The 24,602-nt window shown below is 35.7% G+C and overlaps 1 protein-coding gene across 1 annotated transcript in view; it reads left to right on the plus strand.

Annotated features, from left to right (window-relative positions):
• Nucleotides 1-24,602, plus strand: part of IQCM (IQ motif containing M) — a 431,659-nt gene that overhangs the window by 317,194 nt on the left and 89,863 nt on the right. The window contains 1 exon segment of the mRNA XM_062198888.1: nt 16,392-16,553. Within this exon segment, the coding sequence (XP_062054872.1) occupies nt 16,392-16,553 (162 nt within the window).

The raw sequence follows: 24,602 nt of genomic DNA on the forward strand, positions 1-24,602 counted from the left end.
TAAATCTCTTACTATATTGATTACTTCAGCCATTAGTTGTTATAAGCCTTAAATTAGATATTGTAAATTCTACAGGTTTATTCTTTCTCAGAATTTTTATGGTTACTTTTAAGTCTAATTTATGGAGAGTTGATGGTTTAGCAATATTAAGTCTTTTTATACATAAATATGGTTAATCTGCATTTATTCAGATTTTTCTTAATTTCTCCCAGTTATCCTTGTACCTTTCAGTGTTCAAGTCTTGCATATCTTTTGTCAGATTTATCTTTATGCCTTTAATATATCATGATAAAATTTTTAAATACTAATTTCTAATTTTTGCTGTATACATGTAAAAGTTGTTTATATTTATCTTGTAACGTGCATGCTAGGTAAACTCACCTATTAAATCTAATAGCTTTTATAGCTTCCATAGGGTTTTCTACATAAACAAATATGTAGTTTGTGAAGTAAAGATTTATTAGTTGCTTCCCAAGGAAAAAAGTATCATTTTAGTTCCTTTATCTGCCCTTATGGCACTAATTAGAATTACAAGTGTGATGAAAGGAAGTTGTTAGGTTATATATCCTGCTTTCTTCCTAGTATTATAAGAAGATTTCATTTCTTTTAGCATTAAATATGATATTAAATGCCAGTTTTTGTAGATTCCCTTTATCAAGGTGAGTGCTTCCCTCTTATTCCCACTTCACTGATAATTTTTACTAGGAAAAGCTATTATATTTTCCCAAATACTTTTTCTACATCTATTGAGATGTAGCTTTAGTTTGGTTATTCTTTATATCTGTCTCTTGGTTGAATTTCTCATTCAGATCATTAATTGTTCTGATTTCATTGACTTGTCTGTGTGCTCTTATAGCTCACTGAGTTTCTTTGACATTATTATTTTGCATTCCTTTATTGACACTTTATAAATTTCCATTTCTTGTGGTCAGTGGAGAATTATTGTGTTTCTTAGGTGCTGTAATGTTTCCCTGTTGTATCACGTTTCCAGTGTCCCTACACTGGTGCCTGTACATCTGATGGTATAGTTACTACTTCCAAACTTCAGAAAGTGTTTTTTCTTAATAGGAGAAGACTTTGACCAGCAGATGGGCCTCAGGGTTTGGCAGGGTATGTTGGCTCTGGTCCCTTGTGGGCTCAGTAATATAGTCTGAATGCAACTTCTTCAATTGTGACCAATGTCAGCATGACTCCATGTGCCTCAGTGTCAGGGCTGGAGTAATTTCTGGCAGTAAAGCTAGCTGTGTAGATGATTAGTTTTAGCGGTCTCCCTGTTTCTGTCTTCCTCACAGTGGAGAGTTTTGGCTGAGGGGTATCTCTTGATATCAGGTGTGGCATGACTCACAGGAAGCTACACCAGCAATGTATTCAGGAAGCAGGTGCTTGAAGCAGCTGAAGTACCAATTCTTGGACTCAGGGTCTTGCAAAACCACTATAGCAGCTGGAACTTGAGGCGTGGGATCATTCTCCAAGACATGAACAACTGTATATCTCCCATTAAGTCAAGGTCTGTGGCTCTGAGGCACACTCCCACACCTAAGGCTTTGGGGTTTGGGAAGTAGCTATGATTCTGACCGTGGTGGGCTGAGTGTAAGGCACTAGGATGGTTTCAGGGAGGTGAGATGTTTCAGAATCTCAGACTGCAGAGAGCAGAGAACAGCTACAGTTCAGGGTCTGAAATCAACTTGGAACAGAGCTCAGGCTGCAGGGGATGGGGTACAATGTAGTGGTGACTCTCGATCCTGGGATGTTAGGACACAGCAGTAGCCCAGATCCTGTGAGTCAAGTCAGCAGCAAAAACTTAGGAATGGCAAAAATTGTGCTGTGTCTTGGGTTTTTGGGGTGGGGAGCAGTAAATGGAAGACTCCCTCAGTGAGGCAGGGTTCCTTAGCTGCTCAGACTGCAATAAGCTAGTTCAATTCCAGGGTCAGTGGGGTTCTGTGGCTTCCTAGCCTAGAGTGTGTGCAGCACAGCTTATCCAAGTGTCTGATTCCTTGGGACTTAAGGCATTAAGTCAGCTTGGCTCCAGAAAGCACAGCTACATAGGTCTGCAGAGCCTCTGGGTTCCTGGGGAAGTGACAGCAAGTCAGACATGGAACTGTGAGGTACACTGCTTTGATGAACAAGAGGCCTGAGGTCCCTGGCACTGGGGTGCTACCTCATCTGTGTTGAGGGCATGACTACGCCAGTAATTTGAGTTGTGCCCAAAGGTAGGATGCCATTTTAGCTCAGCCTTAAGTAGTGGCTGCACCAGTGACTGGGATGGGAGGATCAGAGGGAAAGAGTGGCTTTCCAGTAGCTTGTTCTTAAGGGTTAGGGCATAGCAGTAATTCTTCTTGGGAATGCCTCACTACATGTGTGGGCATGGTATGATGGTGACTGAACCTCAGGGGTGCAGAGATATAATGGCTACTCTTTCCTGGAGCAGAGTGCATTCTAGCAGTGACACCGATGCTAAGATAGTATAGAGCAGTAGCACCATGGGCCATGGGAGTAGAGGGTATGGGTGTGGGGCACAGCCTTGGCTCCTTTTCTGGGAAAAGATCAGTGTGTTGCCCCTGTGTCACTTCCTCAGCCCAGCTTAGAGTCTACTAGGACTGCTCGATTCTCCAGTGACAAGAGTGTAGGTGTCTATAATAGTGATGAAGTCTTCTAGGGCCCTCATGTTCCACCTGTCCTGGCTAGGGAGGGGGAGTTCGCTCCCGTTTCTGTGTGGCTATAACAGGTTTCTGTTCTCTACAAGATTCCTGCTTTTCTTTCTTTCTTTCTTTCTTTCTTTCTTTCTTTCTTTCTTTCTTTCTTTCTTTCTTTCTTTCTTTCTTTCTTTCTTTCTTTCTTTCTTTCTTTTTCCATTCCTCTCCTTTAGCTATTTTGGACAAAGGTAGATGTTTATTTGTTATTTGGGGTTCTGGGGTATAGGAGGGAGAACAGTTGGTATTTTGAGTCAGTCATCTAACTGGCTTGGTGAATATCTGATCGATTTTCAATCAAATGCTTTTCTTTTCTAGGGTCTTAAGGCTAATTGTTAAACTAAACCAGAATATCTGGAATAAACTTACCTACTCATGATGTATTATTCTTTTGGTATATTCTTGCATTCACTTTGCTAAATTATTCAGAATTTTTGCATCTTTGTTCTCAAAGGATACCTTACTGTGTTTTTTTTTTTTTTTGTAATGTTTTTGCCTTGATTTTATATTGGAAGAAGTCTAACTGACATAATTAGTTGAGAAGCATTTCTTCCATGCAAACAGCTGGAAGGTATTCCTTAGAGTTGCTGTCATTTCTCCCTTAAGTATCTGGAATTCATTATTGAAGCCCTCTGGGCCTACAGTAGTTTTGTGGAAAGGAGTTAGCCACAAATTCAGCTTTCTTCCTGGATACAGCCTGTATATTTCTTTTCCAATGAGCCTTGCTAATTTGAATCTTTCAAAGAATTTTCATTTTATAAAAGTTATTAAATTTATTGCCACAAGTTATTTGTAATGTTCCCTATCAACATTTAATATCTAAAAATGCTATAGTGATGTCATCTTTCTCATTTGTGATATTGGAGCTTTTTGTGTTTTCTATTTTTTTGCTAAAATTTTATCAAGTCAACTTATCTTAATTTATTTTCTCTATTATTTTTCTATTTTATATTTCACTGTACTTTCTGTGTTTTGGGGTTACATTTTCTTTTTCTAGCTCTTCTTTTTGCTCTTTGATTTGAGAAATATTTCTAATATATATATTTGATATCATAGATTTTGAAGTACTACTTTAATGACAACCCAAAAATGTGAATATTTTATGTTCAGTTTTCATTCAGTTCAGATATTTTCATCTGACCCAAGAATTATTTGGAGCCATGTTACATAGTTTCTAAATGCTGGTGATTTTTCAGCAACTATCTATTTTTAATTTTTCACTAAATTCCATTTTAGTTACTCCTAGACTATATTGTATGTTACTTTACTTTTTTGGAATTTATTGATACTTTTTGGAGTCAAAATTTAATCAATTGTGGAAAATGTTCTGTGCTCATTTGAAAAGAATGTATGTTATGCTGCTATTAGTTGAAATATCCAGATCAATATAGGTAAGTTGTGGATAGTGTTATTAATCACTTCTATGTTCTTACAGGTTTTTTGTCTAGTTTTCCTATCAACTATTTTGAGTGATATGTAAAAATCTCACCATTTCTGATTATTTTTATCACTCCATATACAATGTATCTCTTTTTTTCTAGATGCTTTAAAAATTGATTATTTATCACCAGTTTTATATTGCTTGCTTATGATGTTTCTTGATGTAGTTTCTTGTGTTTCCTATGCTAGGGTGTTAAGCTTCGTGAACTTACGAATTTATAATTTTGTTACATTTGAAAATTTTACAATTATTTTTCAAGTACTTTTTTCTGTTCTACTTCACTCTTCTTTTTTTTTTTTTTAAGATTTATTTTATTTATTTGAAAGACAGAGTTACAGGGTCTTCCATCTGCTGGTTTACTACCCAAATGACTGCAATGGCCAGAGCTGAGCCAACCTGAAGCTAGGAGTCAGGATCTTTTTCTGGGTCTCCCACATGGATTCAGGGACCCAAGGACTTGGCCATCCTCTGCTGATTTCCCAGGCACATTAGCAGGGAGCTGGATCAGAAGTGGAGCAGCTGGGTCTCAAAATGGCACCCATATGGGATGCCTGCACTGCAGGTCGGATCCTTATCTCACTGCAGCACAGCACTAGCCCTGCACTTTACTTTAAGGGACTTGAGTCAACAGATATATTAGGCTGCTTGGTGTTGGCTCCACAGCTCACTGATGATCTGTTTATATTTTTTTTCAGTCTTCTTTCCCTGTTTCAGTTTGCATAATTTTTATTTCTGTGTCCTCAATTTCACTCATCTTTCTTATACAGTGTATAACCCAGCATTAATCCTATCAAGTATTTATGTTTCATTTTAGACGTTTGGATTTTTTTCTAGGTTTTTGATTTTTGTCTTTATTGTTTCATGTATGCCTGTACTTAACATGTTTAATCTTTCCTCTAACATCTTGAGCAGATGGAATATAGATATAATAATCATTTTAATGTCATTTCTTTTATTATCTCTATCATTTGCAGGTTTAAATTCATTGATTTTTCTCCCTACGTGGGCTATATTTTCATGTTTCTTGCATGACTGGTAATTTTTATCAGATGCCAAACATTATGAATTTTGCCTTACTGGTATTTCATATGTTTATCTTTATAAATATCCTTACACTTGCAATCTCTACAAAAGCAATTTCTAACACATTTAGCTATAATGGTTCTATTCTCCTCTTCCCACAAATCATTTTTTTCTTACATTTGGGTTATTTTTCTTTGTTTTATGAATAATAATTTGTATATATGTGTTTTTACCTCTCTGTTTTCTATCTCATATCCCAGTATACCATCAGCTCCATGAAAAAATGGTCACTTAGTTCTCTTGTTATCCGTGTTACCTAACACGATGCCTAGCACATTATAATTCCCCAATAAATGAATGCTTTTAGGTGTCTTCTATTTTAATATCATGGGTTAACACTGTCTTTTTGAGACTTAATGCTCTTGGCAACTTTGAATTTCATGGTAATACATGTAAGATATAAATTGCCATCAGGGTTCATAATTCTGGTTGTTTTTTAAAATATTTATCTATTTGAAAGTCGGAGTTAGAGTAGGGGGTGGGGTCTTTCATCTACTGGTTCATTCCCCACATGGCTCCATTGGCCAGAGCTGGGCCAGTCAGAAGCCAGGAGCCAGGAGCTCACCCAGGTCTTCCATGTGTGTACTACTTTCATTACTTTTCCCATGCCATCAGTAGGGAGCTGGATCAGAAGTCCAGCAGCCATATGGTATACTAGTGTCATAGGCAGTGGCTTTATCCATTATAGAACAACACCAGCCCTTCATATTTTCTGATTTTTATAATATTATTGCTGATTGCCTTGACATTGCTTTAAAGGAAATTAAAGCAATATATATTTACCCTGACTGTCTTCATGAAATTATACCAAAATGAATGTTTCATGGAAATATTTATATATGTTCAAATTTAGAAGAATGACTCTTTTATTTGAATTATAACATAAAATTGATATGTAATAAATAAATGTGAGACTCATTATTTCTTTCAGCCATTTCTAGAGATGATTAAAATTAAGGTATTCATACCATGTAAACAATTCTGAGTCTCAGTTGGCTATGATAATTTCTCAAATTGTCCCTCATGTCTATGTAATTCACTGTCCAGTAAGGTGATACTCTGCATCTTTAAAAAATAATTGTGTCATTGATTTAGATTTTTATTACTATTCAAAAGCTTAAGCATTATTAATATTTGGATCAGATAGCTCTTTTGAATGGTACATACTAGAAAGACCTACTTTCATGAATCCAGTGATTTCATGGGCCAGTTAGCTCACCACAAATGGTCTGCTCTGTTTAATTGAAGGAGAATGAGTTAGTTTTAAAAGGTTTCTTTTATCATTGTTGTAAGTGTTACCAAATGAAAGAGTGAATGCTTTGTCATACATTTATCATAACTAATAAAATAAATAGCTTTAAGTATTTTTAGTATTTTAAGCCAGTAACATGATAATGTTATCTAAAACAGTACATGTAAAATATAGTCATTCTAATGTTTTTGTTTAGTCCTTGGTGATTTTTCTAAAATAATATCAGAAAAAATGCATGCATATTAATCCTATTGAGGAATAAATAGAGGAAATTCTTATGTTTTCAATGCTTATGTAGTTCTCATGGAATAAATAAAGGAGATAAGCATCTTTTACCTATCATATGACAACACAATGCGAGGGCAGCTGTATTTTCTAGTGGCAGAGAAAAGATGTTCTGTTTTTACTTCCAACTGCAGCCCTAAGTAAAACATGGTGATGCTGTGAAACATAAACTTCCTTTTAAAAACCTGGTTTAAGACCTCAGATATTAGTTTGAATCATCAGAGATAGCTATTATCCTGTTAGGAAAGGAATGGAGAGAGTAATAATACTGATAAAAATGCTGAACTGAGGAAACTTTTGTGTTACCAACTAGTGAAGAAACATTATCCTGAGCACAGGCATTCTTTCACAGATCTATTAAACTGGGTGTCGCTTATCATTTTGGCCAGAAATTTATTTTACTGTTTTCTTTTACAGCATCACATTGTTAATCAAGTGACTGGTTTGTTACATTGGTTTACATATTAATTTTTTTTAACTTTTATTTAATGAATATAAATTTCCAGTGTACAGCTTATGGATTACAATGGCTTCCCCCTCCCATAACTTCCCTCCCACCCGCAACCCTCCCCTCTCCCGCTCCCTCTCCCCTTCCATTTGTTATCAAGATTCATTTTCAATTCTCTTTATATACAGAAGATCAATTTAGTATAAAGATTTCAACAGTTTGCACCCACATAGAAACACAAAGTGAAACATACTGTTTGAGTACTAGTTATAGCATTAAATCAAAATGTACAGCACATTAAGGACAGAGATCCCACATGAGGAGCAAGTGCACAGTGGCTCCTGTTGTTGACCCAACAAATTGACACTCTAGTTTATGGCGCCAGTAACCATCCTAGGCTGTCGTCATGAGTTGCCAAGGCTATGGAAGCCTTCCAAGTTTGCCGACTTAGACAAGGTCATAAAAGACAGAGTGAGGATAGTAACCAATCTACTTATTATTTCACCAAATTCATGTTATCTTTGTGCTTGTTAATCTGTTATTCTTTAGTCCCTGTATAATTTTTTGCACAATCTTCTTTAAAGCTCCATTAATACGGAGAGATAGCAGGTCGTTAATTTTCTTTATCCTTTAAGCTTGTTATCCTGTAAAAGAAATTTAATGGAGCACAGTGGACCACATACATACATGTTTACAAATCATATGACCTACCTTTATTCTAGCATTAATTTTGCTGTTTTGGAAAAAAAAAAGTCCAAGGGAGAAATAATTCAACTTGCCTTATATTTTAAAGAAACAGCAGGCACAAAATATTGGAATAGGAATTTTTTTAGTATCATTGTACCACATTGATATCAAATGCAAATTATTAATTGATGAATGTTTGCATACATCTATAAAGCTGTTTATAACTTATTTACTATAGAAAAAGTTATCCTGTTTATGTGTTGATAGAAAAAATATGTTGGACAATTAAATAATTAATTCCCTCCAATGTCTTTAATCCATTTGGAGAATGGAAGAAGATAATATTAAGTTAATACATGGTGTAGCCTTTCCCCTTTTTATTGATCACCAAACCCTGAACTGTTGGAGGCAGCAATATTTCAAGCTAAAGTACTGGTACCAATTGGGAGTGTGGCTTTTACAGGGATTATTCCATGTTGTTCTTTGTCCTTCTAAAGAGTACCTTTAAAATTTAAATTTTTCCTAATATATCAAAATCCTCTATCAACATCTTACAATAAAATGAGAAAATTGCCACCATTTTACTTCATGACTATTTCCAAACATCTATCATCTTTTAAAGATTAATTAATTAATTAATTTGAAAGCATCACAGAGGTAAAGAATAGGGAGAGGAGAGGAGAGAAAGAAAGAGAAAAGGAGAGAGAGAAAGGGAGAGAGAGAGGAGCTCCATTGTGATCTCCTGTGTGAGTGGCAGGTGCCCAAGTACTTGGGTCATCTTCCACTGCTTCCTCAGGTACGAGCTGGATCAGAAGTGGAGTAGCTAGGACTTGAACTAGTGCTCATATGGGATGCTGCATCATAGGTGGTGCCACAACACTGCTCCCCCAACATCTCTTTATTTCAAAAGGATTAAAAAGTTTTTTAAAGTTTTCTAACATTTGTGCTCCTCACTGGAGGTGAGGAGATCCTTGTTGTACAGTGGCAGAAAGCTTAGTTAAGTGGAATTGTGTCTTGCTGTTTTGTAAGGTGTGAAATGTGTAAGCTATGACTTTGAACATTCAGTGGAGGAGATTGCAGGAAAACGCTCCTAGGTTTCTTTTTTGCTGATTATAGTAAAATGCAAAGGAAGAATTGCTTAAAGATAACTGCTAAACAAAAAAGGAACCACCAGGACTAGATGATTTGGGAAATGTCCAAACCATTCAGATTGTGAGAGATGTCAAAGAGAAGATATGCACTATCAGAAAAAGCACACTATGGAAGGAAAGCTGAGAGTGTGACTTAGTCACCTAAGCAGAAGCAAGAAATGTAATGGGATTAACATGGAGAGATTTGTCGACGTTTCTTATTTACTGGAATGCATCCCTATGATGTATGTTTTGAAACCACAATATTTTTATACCAATAGAATGCTGTTGTTCTGTACCAAAAGGGACAGAGACACTAAGCAATGAAAGAAAGCTGCTGGACTCACATAATATATAGGAAAGAAACGGATGATTGAAATTGCTCCGCTGACTCTTTGTACCACATTTCATGAAAAAAGGATGACGTAAAGGGCAGAGCTGAAATCACAGGGAATTATTCCCAAGGCTTGAAATTTAAGGGAATTTGCCTACATGGGTTTTGAAATAACTTGGAACCAGTGATTCTCTTTTTCATCCCATTTTCTTACTTTTTTAGTGGAATGTCCATAATTACTGTCTTCTGCCTGTCCCATCATATTTTGGAAGCAAATAGGTTATTCTTGTTTTTGTTTAAATATTTATGTATCTATTTGAAAGTCAACGTTTCACAGAGAGAGAAGAGGCAGACAGAAAGAGAGAGAGAGAGAGAGAGAGAGAGAGAGAGAGAGAGAGTTTTCCATCTGCTGGTTCACTCCCCAATTGGCTGCAACTGTCAGAGCTGCAGCCTTCCAAAGCCAGGAGCCAGGAGCTTCTTCTGGGTCTCCCACGCAGGTGCAGGGGTCCAAGGACTTGGGCCATCTTCTACTGCTTGCCCACGTCATAGCAGACTGCTGGAGCACCTAGGATGTGAACAGGCGCCCATATGGGATGTTGGCACTACAGGGAGCGGATTTACCTGCCATGCCACAGCTCCGGCCCCAGGTTATTCCTAAATTTCAGTTTCCACAGGCCCATAGATGGAGTGAAATTGTGCCTTAAGATGAATATTACCCAAGACTTCACCAATATGAAATTTATATGAATTGACTCTAGTTATTCTCTCTCATTTAGGTTATACTTCATTGATCCTATAATACATTCTTCAAAGTTGTTGTAGGTTGTAGGAATTTTCATGTTTCACTAAAGGTACAATTACATTTATAGTAGATTTAATTGGTTTTTTATATGAGAGAGAAAATGAGAAAAAATTGCTTTTACTGTCACCTCTAACTAAAAATTTTATTATGTTTTGATATCTGCAAATAAAGTAGAGTTAGGAAATTAAACAATTGCTAAGTAAATTATGCCAGGCTATAATTGGTTTTTACTCAACTGTATTTAAGAAAGAATTTAGAGTAATCTTAACTTTTCTAATCAAAAACAGGCCTCAAATTATAGACATCTATGATATTCAGACATCTAATAAAGGGTTTGAGTTCAGTGCTCAAATAGAGTATTTTAAACTTATTTAAATGAGAGAGAGAGAGAGAGAGAGAGAGAGAGAGAGAGAGAGAGAGAATGAGCTCTCCCATCTGCAGATTCACTCCCCAAAAGCCCACAATGGCCCCAGGGCAGGCAAGAGGCTAAGGCCAGGAACTTGAACCTGGAATTTAGTCCAGGTCTCCTAAATGGCTCTCAGGGACTCAGTTATTTCCGTTATCACAGCTGCCTCCTAGGATCTGCATTAGCAGAATGCTGGAGTCAGGAGTCAGAGCCGGATATTATACCCAGGAACTCTGATGTAGGATGCGGGCATCATAACCAGTCTTAACAACTATTCCAAATGCCTATTCTAGCATTTATTGTTTAAAAAAAAAACTGAAATAAAAAATATGTATAATTGGTATTCAGTTGGAAAAATTCATCAGGAAGGATTCCCATTTATTTGCAGTTTATTTTCTATTCTATTAATTAGTATGGTATTGGCCGGCGCCATGGCTCACTAGGCTAATCCTCCGCCTTGCGGTGCCGGCACACCAGATTCTAGTCCCGGTCAGGGCACCGATCCTGTCCTGGTTGCCCCTCTTCCAGTTCAGCTCTCTGCTGTGGCCAGGGAGTGCAGTGGAGGATGGCCCAAGTGCTTGGGCCCTGCACCCCATGGGAGACCAGGAGAAGCACCTGGCTCCTGCCATCGGATCAGCGCGGTGCACCGGCCGCAGCACGCCTACCGCGGCTGCCATTGGAGGGTGAACCAACAGCAAAAGGAAGACCTTTCTCTCTGTCTCTCTCTCTCACTGTCCACTCTGCCTGTCAAAAAAATAAATAAATTTTAAAAAATGAATATGGTATTATATTTGTCTCTGAAATCTATAAGGAATCCTACCATACGTGAGAAGGAGTATATATCTTTTTAAAAATAAATACACTATTGTTTTTTGCTGCTCAGGCTTACATAATCGTTGAGTAAAGGTATAGAGCTAAGCCTGCTACAGTTGAGTACCAATTATTGCAAGTTTTTATTAAGGAATTGAAATAGTAGATGAAAGTAGTACTTAAAATACTGAACTGTATAATAAACCAGTCCCCCAATTTACCTTTTAAAATGGATAATAGTAATGAATAACTTAAAGAGTCATTGCATCTCTTTTCCCCTTAGGAATGGATATATATATATTATATATTATATATAAATATTTATTATATATTATGTATATAAATATACATATTTATACATACAGGAAAATGACTGAAAGTATAGTGATTTGAGGTAAGAGAAACAAGAAGATTAGGTAATTCAAATTAAGTTTAACAAGAGTGGCTAAGCTTAATTGGAATTTCTTATTTCTAATACAGGAAATACATTTCTTTATTAAAATACTCTTCCAAATAAAATTTAAAAAGGAGTGTTTTGTGGTGAATTATGTCTGGTGAGTCAAATAAAAGTTGCCCTTCAAGTTTAAGAAATTTTTGTGTTATTTTACTGTCACAAGTGAGAGCCTTGTAACTATGGAGGGAGCAGTAGTTGTCTTCTCTCTATTGGGAGTAAAATCGTGTTAATGGATTTAATCTGGTCCTCCTGAGACTCAGATCAGAGGAAAATAGAGGGCATATTTTAAAACTGGAATAATTCAAATTAATCATAGTACTCCAACCATTTATGTGACAGTATTTGTATTATTTCCAAAACACAGCAACAGCCATACACACATGCTTTGATTTTTTTAATTTCTTTAAAAATTTCTTTATATATTTATTTATTTGAAGAACAGATTGACAGAAACAGAGACAGATGGAGGGAAGGAGAGAGAGAGAGATCTTCCATTCACTGGTCAATTCACCAAGCAGACACAATGGCAAAGCCAGGAAACAGGAAATCTTTCCATGAGTGACAGGGCTGAAGCACTTAAGGCAGCTTGCAGTACCTTCCCAAGCACATTAGCAAAAGATGGATCAGAAAGGGAGCAACTGTGACTCAACCTGCACTCTGACATGAGATGTCTGTGTTGCCATCGAGGGCATAACCCACTGCTCCACCCACTCTGTCTCTCCCTCTCCCTCTCTCTCTCTCTCTCTCTCCCTCTCTCTCTCTCTCTCTCTCTCTCACACACACACACACACACACACACACACAGAGAGAGAGAGAGAGAGAGAGACTTTCAGAAGAAAATGCCCCTCCTAAAGAATGTTTCTATTCTCTTAGAATTATTGACCAAGGTTATTTTAGTATATAGGCCTCTATATGATTGTTTTATGGGTAGGAATAATATGTGTTTCTAAAAGCAACTTGCTAGCAGCTCCTACACCTAATACCTTAATATAGACTTTATCAGTCCTGGTAGGACTCCCTCAGCTTGCAGTTCCTCAATCTTTTCATTGATGATTGCAAATCACTTCCTTGCTAAATATTAACTCATTAAATTGACAGAGTGACACAGGGTCAGGCTGGCACTCAAACCCCCAGAAGCTCAGAATTCAATGGTTAATATTTCCAGGCTAAACTCTATTCTGAGAATTTTGCAGGAACTCACAGGTCTTGATCAAAGTAATACTCAGTCTACCTTTTGACCCCAAACAGATCACAAACCATTTTAATAATTACAAAAGAAACACAGTGACCAATCACAGGGTAGAAGCTGATCACTCAGTGCTCAATCAGAAATCTATTTGATTCACTGTCACTCATCCCTGTGAAAGTTCAGGAAATGAGCAGTAGCTGCCTGACTCCTTGCTCTGTGCAGTGTTAATAAAATCCAAGTTTCTTTCACCAGTCTAGGTGTCAGTCATTGACTTGCTGAGGGTGGAACAAATAGACCCAGTTTTAGGGGTTCTGTAAGAATTCCTCCACCTAATTTTGGGAAGATTCTGCAACATTTATATTTAAATTGTGTGGAAACAGAAAAAAGGGAAAAGCTTTTTAGTTTTCTACATCCAGCAGTTTAAAAAGGTCTTTAATTTGCTCATGAGTCTAAAAAGTTAACTCAAAGATGTAAATAAAATTATAATATGATTCTTTAGGAAATATATATTCTATCAAAGAACCAGACCATTTAAAATAAAGGTACTTTGATTATTGAACAATCAAATACTTCTTGTTTCCCAATTTTCTCTTTTATAATAGAGTTTAGATTTATAAAGGCATTTATCAAGGGCATAAATTTCATACATTTAACCTTTGAAATGTATAGATCTGGAGGGATTTAAAACTAGAAATATTTGCTACTCTAACATTTTTTATTAACTCATGTCCTTATTTTGTGTTATTTAGTTTTATTCAAGTGTTAATGAAGTTTTCCCCACTTTAAATTAAGTAATATAAGTATTTAATTGTTATATGAGAATGACCCTTTATTTAGTTAATTTATTGTTATATGAGATCAGCAATCCTTGAATTTATTTTGTTTCTTTGAGTAGCATATTCTTTAACTGCTTTCTTAACCATTTTACCTCTTGGTTTTGAATCTTAATGTTTTCCTCCATTAATAATCTTTAAGACCTTATAGTTCAGCTTAAAAGAAATTATATGTGAGAAAGTTTCATTAATTTAAGAATTGAGATGCTTTAGCTTCACTTTCCTTGTTCAAGACATGAATAATTTTTCATATTAATAAATTGGTATCCTCCTTTTTAAACTTACTAATGAAGGGAAAAAAGCTTAGATAAAAATGACATGACAAAAAATATGACATTCACTTATTTCAAATCAAAGAAAATGAATGTAATGTGAGGTGTTTTAACTGAGCACTAATAAGCTATTAAAAGTACTGCATTTAAAATTTGGTCATTTACAGTTGGTTATGGATTATTTGTCCAGCAGTTCAAACTCCTGTATGATAGTCCCATACTGAAAACCTTGTAACTAAAAGTGGCCCAGAAGAGAAAAATTGGCACTTTAATGAATGCACTATAATTCCTAGTAGAAGAAAACTTCCGTTACCTGTGGCTACTTGTTTTAGACTGTGATGTTTGTTACTATGAAGGCTATCAAGTATACTTTTTTCACCTTGGAGATAAATAGTTACCTAATAGTCTAGATAGTGGCTAAAGATAACCAATTTGACTATTTCTATCCATACTGTAAATAATTTTTAATTATTGACTGGCTTAATAAACCATTGATACCAGCTACTAGTGGATCCTCTTTAGCCACCTGCCTTTCCCGGATAAGTTTAGAATTAATCCTGACCTTAATAATTTACATACATGTTCTTGTTAAGTATTTTATCTGTCCTCAGATTTGTGTGGAAAGACAGAAAGGTGACAATTGAAAAAATCCTAGAGGTTAAAATTCTCATCATTCAGTGTAAATTGTTCTTGATTTTTTGCTTATGCATTTATAGTGTTAAAATTATACTGTAAAAGAAGGATCACTTGTGTTAAATGGCGATCTTTCATTTATCATCTTCACTTAATAAAACATAAACCTGACAACTTTATGCCAATTCCCTGGCTTTATTTATTTCTTTACTTCTGAAATATCTGTGATCCTAAGGTACATGATTGGAGCAATTGCCTTAAATATTCAAACCTCAACTCTGTGGAAGGGAGGCAATCAGCTCTCAGTAAATAGCACTTTGTTTGGGAGAGGAAGGGAGAGGCACCTTTGAGTTTTCTGTAAACTAACCATCTACCTTGGACATTTATAATGAGCCTCTCTTACCTGGGAGACGGAAAAAGTAGAGCTGCCTAAGGAAGGCTCACTGTGGGATTTTACAGTCACTCTCATCCTGAGCAAAATTGATGTGGGCCTGGTACCTTAATTTTCAGTCCAGATTTTTGCCTTCACACAGAAATAAGAATTATAAGCAAACACATAGTAATGTACACAAGTGAGAACAGGATTTATTTAAATGGTGAAAGAATGTACATACATTCATGCGTGACTGTGGACTGACTGTCCCACACAGAGAAAATAGTCATCATAAGTAGACCAGAGAGTTCCTTAAAGAAACAGGAGCAGGGGAGGGGAGGGAAGGTAGTAGGGTCTAAGCCCTGAATAGTGCCCTCAGCAGTGGTCAGGGACCAGAAGAAAACTCTCTGCCACCCTTCCTAGCTTCTTTGAGGTAGGGAGTGGTGCCTTAATTGAATAAACAAATAGGGTGAGTTGTTAGCATACAGGAAGTGATCTGGGACTTTTATGGCACTTCCTGTGGAGCTTATTATCCATGTGGTCACCATGGTGTCTCCTTGTTCCAGGTCCCAGATGATACAAAGATGCATTCTGGAAGATTGTCATTTTAGACTGATAAGTAAAGAGATAACATTGCATTACAGGGCTGGCGATTGGGGTGGGTCATTCAGCTTCTGTGGACCTCAGTTTCTTTACATACAAGGACATAATGATAAATTCTCCATGAGGTGTGCTATGACAATTAAAAAGGTTAATGTTTTAAGGAACTTGGAACAATTACTTGCATACATTAGGTAGAAGAAATTGGTCATAGTTTTGAATTTTTTGTTTTCTTAGAGACCATAGACTAGGAATATTAATTTTTTCAGAAGTTTCCAGTTTGTGGACCTTTATGTTTACTCAATATCTTTGGGAGAATTGTCTAGTCAGACTGTTTGATGGCAGGTAAAAATTTAAAAAACACATGGGTATATTATACAACATATAAATTAAATGCTATTCATTGGTTATCTTCATTTTCTCACACAGCCTTTACAACACTGCTTTACACTGATAGCATTGGAAGATGATAGTAATAAAGCCCTTGTTCTTTAACTTTTGCTAAGAATTATCTGAACAGTCATACTTTTCATGAAGTAACTTTAAAGAATACCCATGTTTGTAACTTAAACAAATTATTAGTTTTTAATTTGCATCTTTAAATGCATGAGGCATTCTGTAAAGTGTCTGAAACTTTAAACTTTTTAAATATTCTCTCTTATTTTACAGGTAACCAAGAAAAATATTCTAGAGTGATCAAAAAGTTCAATGCAATTGAAATGTTATTTACACTCTATCCACCTAAAGGAGCCCAGATTTCGAATAACATGAGACTCAGGTCGACTTGGCTGAGACCCATAGTAAATGGAGAAGAAGGGTATAAGTATATAGGTAAGATGGGGGAGGGCATTTTTTTGTTATAAAGAATAATTTATGCTTTATGCTGTATAATTCTTCTTCATAACTTAAATGATACATAAGCTCTACAAATATACCCTTTATTTCCTAGCTACCATGTCTACAAATTTAATAGGGGTTATTTTATGTCTTGATGCTTTCTCTAGAAAAATGGGAAAACGTTGTGCTTATCCATTCACTGATAGGTGGACATTTGAGATGTTTTCACTTTTGGGTTACTAAAAGAGAACTGCCTGAAACATTCAACTACTGAAGTATATATAGGCACCTGATTGCATTTCTCTTGGCCAACTGTTTCTAAAGTGATCATATCATTTCATGCTGTACACTGGCAGATGTAAGAAAGTTACATTTGTTCCACAGCTGTATCAACACTTGATAGAACCAGTTTCCTAATTTTAGCCAGTCTAATAGATGTGTATTGATATCCCATTGTGGTTTCTATTTACAATTTCTATAGAAAACGCTTATTTTTCATATTTCAAGTACTTTTCAGGTATACACTGAATTGTTCAAAAGTTTTGTCCGTTTTTATATTGTTTATTATTATTATTAAATTTTGAAGGTCCTTTCCATATACTATGCTTAAGTCCTTTAACATAAAAATGCTTTACAAATATTTTTTCTCACTTTATGGTTTTTCTTTCCTATCTTCTAATACTGTCTTTTGAAAAGCCAAAATTTTTAGTTTTGATGAAATCTAGTTCACCATTGTATCCCTTTATGATTCATGTTTTTGCTTTCTTATCTAAGAAATACTGTTTATCTTGCAGTCGCAAAGGCTTTCTTATAGAAATTTTACAGTTTAAGGTTTTTATATTTCCATATATTATTGATTTGAGTTAATTTTTATAACCATTTAAAAAATGTTTAAATTAGTTTTTAACAGATTCAGTATGCTTTGTAGATTCAGTTCTAATTACATTAGAATATTCCTTTCCTCCTTTCTTTTTTTTATTTTTTATTTATTTATTTATTTGACAGGCAGAGTGGATAGTGAGAAAGAGAGAGAGACAGAGAGAAAGGTCTTCCTTTTTGCCTTTTTGCCATTGGTTCACCCTCCAATGGCCGCTGTGGCTGGTGCATCGTGCTGATCCAAAGCCAGGAGCCAGGTGTGGCTGGCGCATCGTGCTGATCCAAAGCCAGGAGCCAGGTGCTTCTCTTGGTCTCCCATGCGGGTGCAGGGCCCAAGGACTTGAGCCATCCTCCACTGCCTTCCCGGGCCATAGCAGAGAGCTGGCCTGGAAGAGGGACAACTGGAATATAATCCAGCACCACAACTGGGACTAGAACCCGGTGTGCCGGCGCCGCAAGGCAGAGGATTAGCCTGTTAAGCCATGGCGCCGGCCTCCTTTTCTCCTTTCAAACTCTCTCTCCTTCCTACAATTCTTCCTTCTCCTTTTTTTTAACTTTTTGAGATAACATATTTTAACTTTACAAAGCAGTGAAAATGCTTAATATTTCACCAGATAAGAAGTTTAAAAGTAAAAAAGCAAAAAGACCCTAGTTTAATGGACATATAGACACCAACCATAAATAATTGAATAGAAAAACGACCGTTTCACCCATCTACAGCAAATTTTAAAGTAACCACAGAACATTAAAACTATAGTAGTATAACATTGTTAATCAATTGTTTGACAAAGTCATAAAATGACATTTTACGAAACTTTATTTGCAGCAATGCTGATACATATAGACAATTCTGCTTTTTGTTCTTTAAATTTTGGCTCCTACAGATAAAGGAGAAGATGTGGTGTTTGTCTTTGTGGGTCTAACTTATTTCACTAACATGATGTCTTCAAGCTGCATCAGTTTTCTGCCAATTGTAGGATTTCATTCTTTGTTGTAGCTGAATCAAATCCGACTGTGTACATACACCACATTTCCCTTATCCATTCATCTGATGAGGGACACCTTGACTGATTCCAAATTTTGGCTATTGTGAATAGTGCTGCTATAAAGATGCTGGTGCAGGTGTCTCTTGGATACATTTTGTACAAGTCTTTTGATGTATACCAAATATTGGAATTGCTGGATCATATGGCAACTCTAGATCTAGTTTTTAAGAAATCTCCACACTGTGTTCCCCAGTACCTGCACTAATTTACATTCCTGCCAGCATTGTATAGTGTTTCCCTTTTCCAAATCCTCACCAGCATTTGTTACTTCATGTGTTGAGGATTTTAGCCATTCCAAAGGGGGGTGAGTTGATCTTTCTGTGTGATTGTGATTTGCAATTCCCTGAGGAAATGTGACGTTGAGCATTTTTATTCATATACTTGTTGGCCATTTGAATTTCTTCTTTGGAGATTTGTCTATTAAAATACTTTGCCCATTTCTCAATTGGATTGGTTGCTTTTTTTGTTTTTGTGATATTTAAGTTGCTGATATACTTGGGTTATTAATCCTTTGTCAGATAAGTTTTTTACAAATATTTATTTTTTCCCATTCTATTGGATGTCTCTCCACTCTATTGATCTGTTCCTTTGCTTGCAAAAGCTTCTGAGGTTAATATGGTCCCATTTGTTTAATTTTGCCTGTGCTTTGGAGGTCTTATAAAGAAGTTACACTTTATACCAATGTCTTGGAGTATTGCCCCTAAGTTTTCTTCCAACAACTTCATGGTCTGTGGTCTTAAATTTAGGGCATCGATCCATTTTGAGTTGATTTTTATGTATGATGAAAGGTATGTGTCTAATTTCATTCTTCTGCATATAAACATCCAGTTTTGCTAGCACTATTTGCTGAAGAGACTATCCTTACTCCATTATATAGTCTGAACACTTTGTCAAAAATAATTTGGCTGTATGTGTGTGGATTGATTTCTGGGCTCTATATACTGTTCTATTTATCTATGTATTGGCTTTTATTTCAGTACCATGCTTTATATTTTAATCACTGTAGCTTTGTAGTATGCTTTGAAGTTAGGTATTGTGATTCCTGTAGTTTGATTTTTCTTGTTCAGGATCACTTTGGCTATTTTGGGTCTTCTGTGATTCCATATGAATTTTAGGATTGCTTATTCTTTTTTAAAAATTTTATTTATTTATTTAAGAGGTAGAGTTACAAACAGTGACAGAGAGAGGTCTTCCTTCCATTGGTTCATTCCCCAAATGGCCGCAACAGCCAGAGCTGCGCTGACCCAAAGCCAGGAGCCAGGAGCTTCTTCCAGGTCTCCCACATGGGTGCAAGGACCCAAGGACTTGGGCCATCTTCTACTGCTTTCCTAGGCCATAGCAGAGAGCTGGATCAGAAGAGGAGCAGCTGGGACTAAAACCGGCGCCCATATGGGATGCTGGTGCTGCAGGCAGAGGATTAACCTGCACCATGGCGCCCACCCCCAGGATTGTTTTTTCTAGTTCTGTAAAGAATGTCCTTGGTGTTTTGATAGGGATTGCATTGAATCTGTAGATTGCTTTAGGTAGTATAGACAGACATTTTAATGATATTTGATTCTCCAGTCCTTGAGCAGGGTGTATATCCTAGATGTTATCAATATTTGATAATTTTCACTGTAACAATCTTTCACTTCTTTCTTTAAACTTATTCCAAAATATGTGATAGTTTTTGGTGGCTATTGTGAATGGAATCTCTTTCATGATTTTTTTTCTATGAGTTCATCATTAGCATACAAAAAAGCTTATGTTTTTTTTTGTTTTTTGTACCCTGCAACTTTATTGAATTAGTTTATCAGTTTCAGCAGCATAGATGGACTTTCTTTTTTACATACATACTTAGTTTTAACCAATATTTGATGAAAAACTGTCCTTTCTATAAATTAACTTTATACTTTTGTCAACATCAGATATACATTAATGTGCATATATGGCAGATAAGAACATTAAAGGATTTATATTATTAATTAATAAGGAAATGCAAATGAAAACCATAGTAAGATACTACTATTGACCTGTTAAAAAGGCTAAAATTAAAAACAAATCTGTTTAATCTGATTATCAACTCTGGCAAGATTGTAGAGCATCTAGGACACTCATTCATTTCTAACAGAAATACAAAATAATAAATCGTCTTGGAAATATTTTGGCATCCTCATATAAAATTAAATACATTAAAAGCATAAAATACATTCAAAGCATAAAACCCAGCAGGAATGCATTGGCAGTGTCATATGTAATTGAAAAAAACTGGAAATGACATGGATGTCCTTCAACTGGTAAATAGATAAACAAAGTTTGGCACATCCATAGAATAGGATACTACTCGGTAATGAAAAAGGAATGAACAATTGATTCATACAACAAGGTGGATGGATCTCAGATGTATCACGATAACTGAAAGAAGCCAAACTAAAAAGTTATATATTCTTACGACGTCATTTAGATGACACTTATTGTAAAAATTCCAAGGCTGTAAGAATGAAGTTTAGGCCTGTGAGTGCCAGGATTAAGATTAGTGAGTTTTCCATAGAGAGGCAATGTGAAAGAGTTCCTAGAGTGATGGGTCTGTTCTGTATCTTGACCTTGGTAGTGTTTATACAACTATACATTAGGTGAAACCCAACGAACAGTAAACCAAACAGATTTGTCTTATCATCAGTAAAAGTGCTACAGCACACAGTAGAAAGTAAGAGTTTATATGAATGGTAAAAAGGAAATAGAAACTAAACCACAGTGAGATGTTATTATGTACCAACTAAAATGATCAAAATCAAAAGACTGGCCACTCCAAGAGTTGGTAGTGCTGGCAGATGTGTGCAGCAACTGGACACTAATATTCTGATATTGCAAATATAAAATTGTAAAGGCAATGTTTAAAATAGTTTTAGCATTTTCTTAAAAAGGTAAGTGTGTTCTTAGCTTACAGTCTAGCCATGGACCCCTGTATATCTGTCTAAGAGCGAAGAAAGTATAAAAACTTGTATGTGAATGTTCACAGAACGCTTTTTATACAATACCCAAACTAGAAACAATTTAAAAGCCCTTCCAGGGATGAATGGATAAATATGTAGTAATATATCTATATACCATACTAAGCAATGTAAAAGTAACTACCTTGGAACTATTGATATGTATAATGACATGGATGAATTGCAAAATAACTGTGCTGAGTAAAAGAAGCCAGACAAATGAGAGTACTCAGTATTATGTGATACTATTTATATATAAGATTCTGGAAAATGCAGACTAAAGGAAGCACATCTGTGGTTACTTGGGGAGGAACATTAAGAGTGGGAATGAAAGGAGATGAATTCAAAAAATGTCAGCCAATAGAAACATTTATCACCCGTTTGTGGTGATTGTTTCATGGACATAGACATGTCAAAATTCATCAAATTTTATACTTTCACTATGTACAGTTCATTGTTTGTCATTTATACCTCAATAAAGCTATAAAAAGAAGGTTGAAAACATAAATATTAAAGAACCCAGACAGTGAATTTTTATTTTGGTAATATTTTTGAAAGATGTTTTCTCTTTAAGGTTTTAATCTTGAATGTTTTAAAAAGATTTATTTAGCTATTGGAAAGGCAGATCTCACACACACACACACACACACAGAGAGAGAGACAGAGAGAGAGAGAGACAGAGAATCTATCTTCAGTGATTGGCTTATTCCTCAAATGCCCATACAAGCAGGGCCTGGACATGGCTAAAGCCGGGAACCCAGAACTCCACCTGGTTTTCCCAAGTGGGAAGTAGGCACTCAAGTACTTGGAGCCACCATCTTATGCCTTCCCAGGTGCATTAGCAGGAAGTTGTATTGCCAGCAAAGTAGCAGAGACTTGAACCAGGCACTACAACTTGGTGTGGGCATCCCAGATAGCAGGTTAACATGCTGTAACGCAGCATTCACCCCGTAAGCCTTGCACTTTTGAATCTAAAGACAGTCACAGATTCAGTGTAATCTCATTAGGCTGATCCATATTAAAATATTTAAGTGCTCATTCTGAGGTAGATGACCTAAAGGAAGAAGAATGGAGAAAAAAAGAGAATTAATATGAAAAAGAGTATCTTAAGTTAACGGCTGTTGGTTCTATAAGATGAATCTAAACCGTGGTTGCTGTTTATATTCTCTTTGTCATTTTTCACCTAAAATTACTAAAACATTGCCTCTATTAAATATTTATGTTTGTTGTTTAGAGCCCACTTGCAAAGAATTTTGTTAAAATAAAAACAAACCAACATGAAATATGCAAGTAACATTATGTTATAACTGGAAGACTATGTCTGCCAAGCTTTTATTGTGATCTTTTCCCTATTTCTTTGGGAAAATGACCAGAGCTTTGCATCTTTTTGAATGATAGTTGTTATTAAATTGACTGACAAGAGAGTTGCAGCATTTGCCTTGAAAAAGATTAGTCTATTACAGAAGTGCTTTCTGAAACTGAGTAACTCCTTAACTGTAGACGTTTTTAGGGACGATTGCACTGAGAATTTATTATGTGTTCTAGTATTAACACTCCACAATATAAGCACTCCTATTTATTGATTTCACTGTGTAGATTCAGAGATGTATCATTACCAAGAACCAAGTAATAGTTAATAGAATTACAAGTTCTTTATAAACAACATGAGTTGCTAACAAATTATTGAGTATTAAGACCATGCACTCTACTAATTCTCTTTGTATATATTCTATTCTTACATCCCATAATTCCTAAAGCAGTGGCTAAAAAGTAACTGGAATGTTGTATAAGTTGTAACTTATTTGCTTAAAATCCATAAGGAATTTCTTCTAAATCATGATTTTATAATCCTATCAAGTTAAAAACAACTCTTAATTTTTTCCAAGGATATATTCATATATATCGTCAAACTCATTTTCAGAAAGGCCACTTCGGAAAGTTAGACTTTTAACAGGTCTTCTGTTACCTTTCCTTACGAGATCTCTGTCCTCTAGTTCCCCTGACCCTCTGGCCTGTAACAAATGTGCTGAACTTGTTCCTCTCCTTCATTGAGCTTTTGTGACCTTGAATAATTTTCAACCTGGAAATTGTTGATTATATTAAGGAACTACTTAGCCCTATAACTCTTGGAATTCTAAAGGAGATAACACAAGAGATAGGTTAGCCATTGTCTTTCAACAAAATCAGTTAGGAATACCAATGAATGATTAAATTACTTTCTCAAACCAATGATCCATTTTAATTGAAATCATATTATTGTGTTACTGTAAGGTTTCTAATTAGTTCAGATTATGCATAATGAGCAAAGAACTATAGTTCTACTACTTCTTTTGCATATATCATTTCCAGCACTCATTTAATAAATTTTACTTACCCTAATAACATATGGTTATTTAAATTGCATAATTAATCCTGAAGCCTGATTATCTAGACTAATTGCTATTTTGTTACCTATTAGTGAAGTACAAGATAGCTCTTCTTGCCATTCAGTTGTTCCACTGCCCCTAGGTGAAACTTTATGTAATTTAACCAAATGGGAATCTATTCCATCTTTAAACATTTCAGCAATTAGTCAATTGTCCTTGACTATCAAGTCTAATTTTTTTATCATCTTCTCTCAGAGTTTTCTACTTAACCACATAAGATTTTCTTCTACATTCTCTAGTGCAGTTCTGACTTTTACACTATTCACACACACACACACACACACACAAGATTGTGCATAGATTGAGATTCTCTTTTCTCTTGTTTTAAAGATTTATTTGATTTATTTATTTGGAAGGCAGAGTGACAAGAGAAAGAAACATCTTCCATCTGCTGATTCACTCCCCAGATGAACTCAACATCCAGGATTGTGCCAGGTGTCCATCAGGGTCTCTCACATAACTTGTAGGTGACGAGCTGCTTGGGCCCTCGTTCACTGCTTTCCCGGACACATTAGCAAGGAGCTGGATTGGAAGCAGAGGTGCTGGGACTCAGACTGGCCCTCCCACATGAGATGCAGATTTCAGAAACTGACTTGGTCCATTTCACCACAATGTCCTCCAGCTCTCTCTTTTCTATAATAGACTATTTAAAGTCTTCCTCATAAGCCCTCCTTCAAACATTGATTTCTTTTGGTACTTCTTTATAAACATTTTTCAGATTTTGTC

This window comes from Lepus europaeus, chromosome 8, assembly GCF_033115175.1.
Source record: "Lepus europaeus isolate LE1 chromosome 8, mLepTim1.pri, whole genome shotgun sequence".
Classification (NCBI taxonomy): Eukaryota; Metazoa; Chordata; class Mammalia; order Lagomorpha; family Leporidae; genus Lepus; species Lepus europaeus.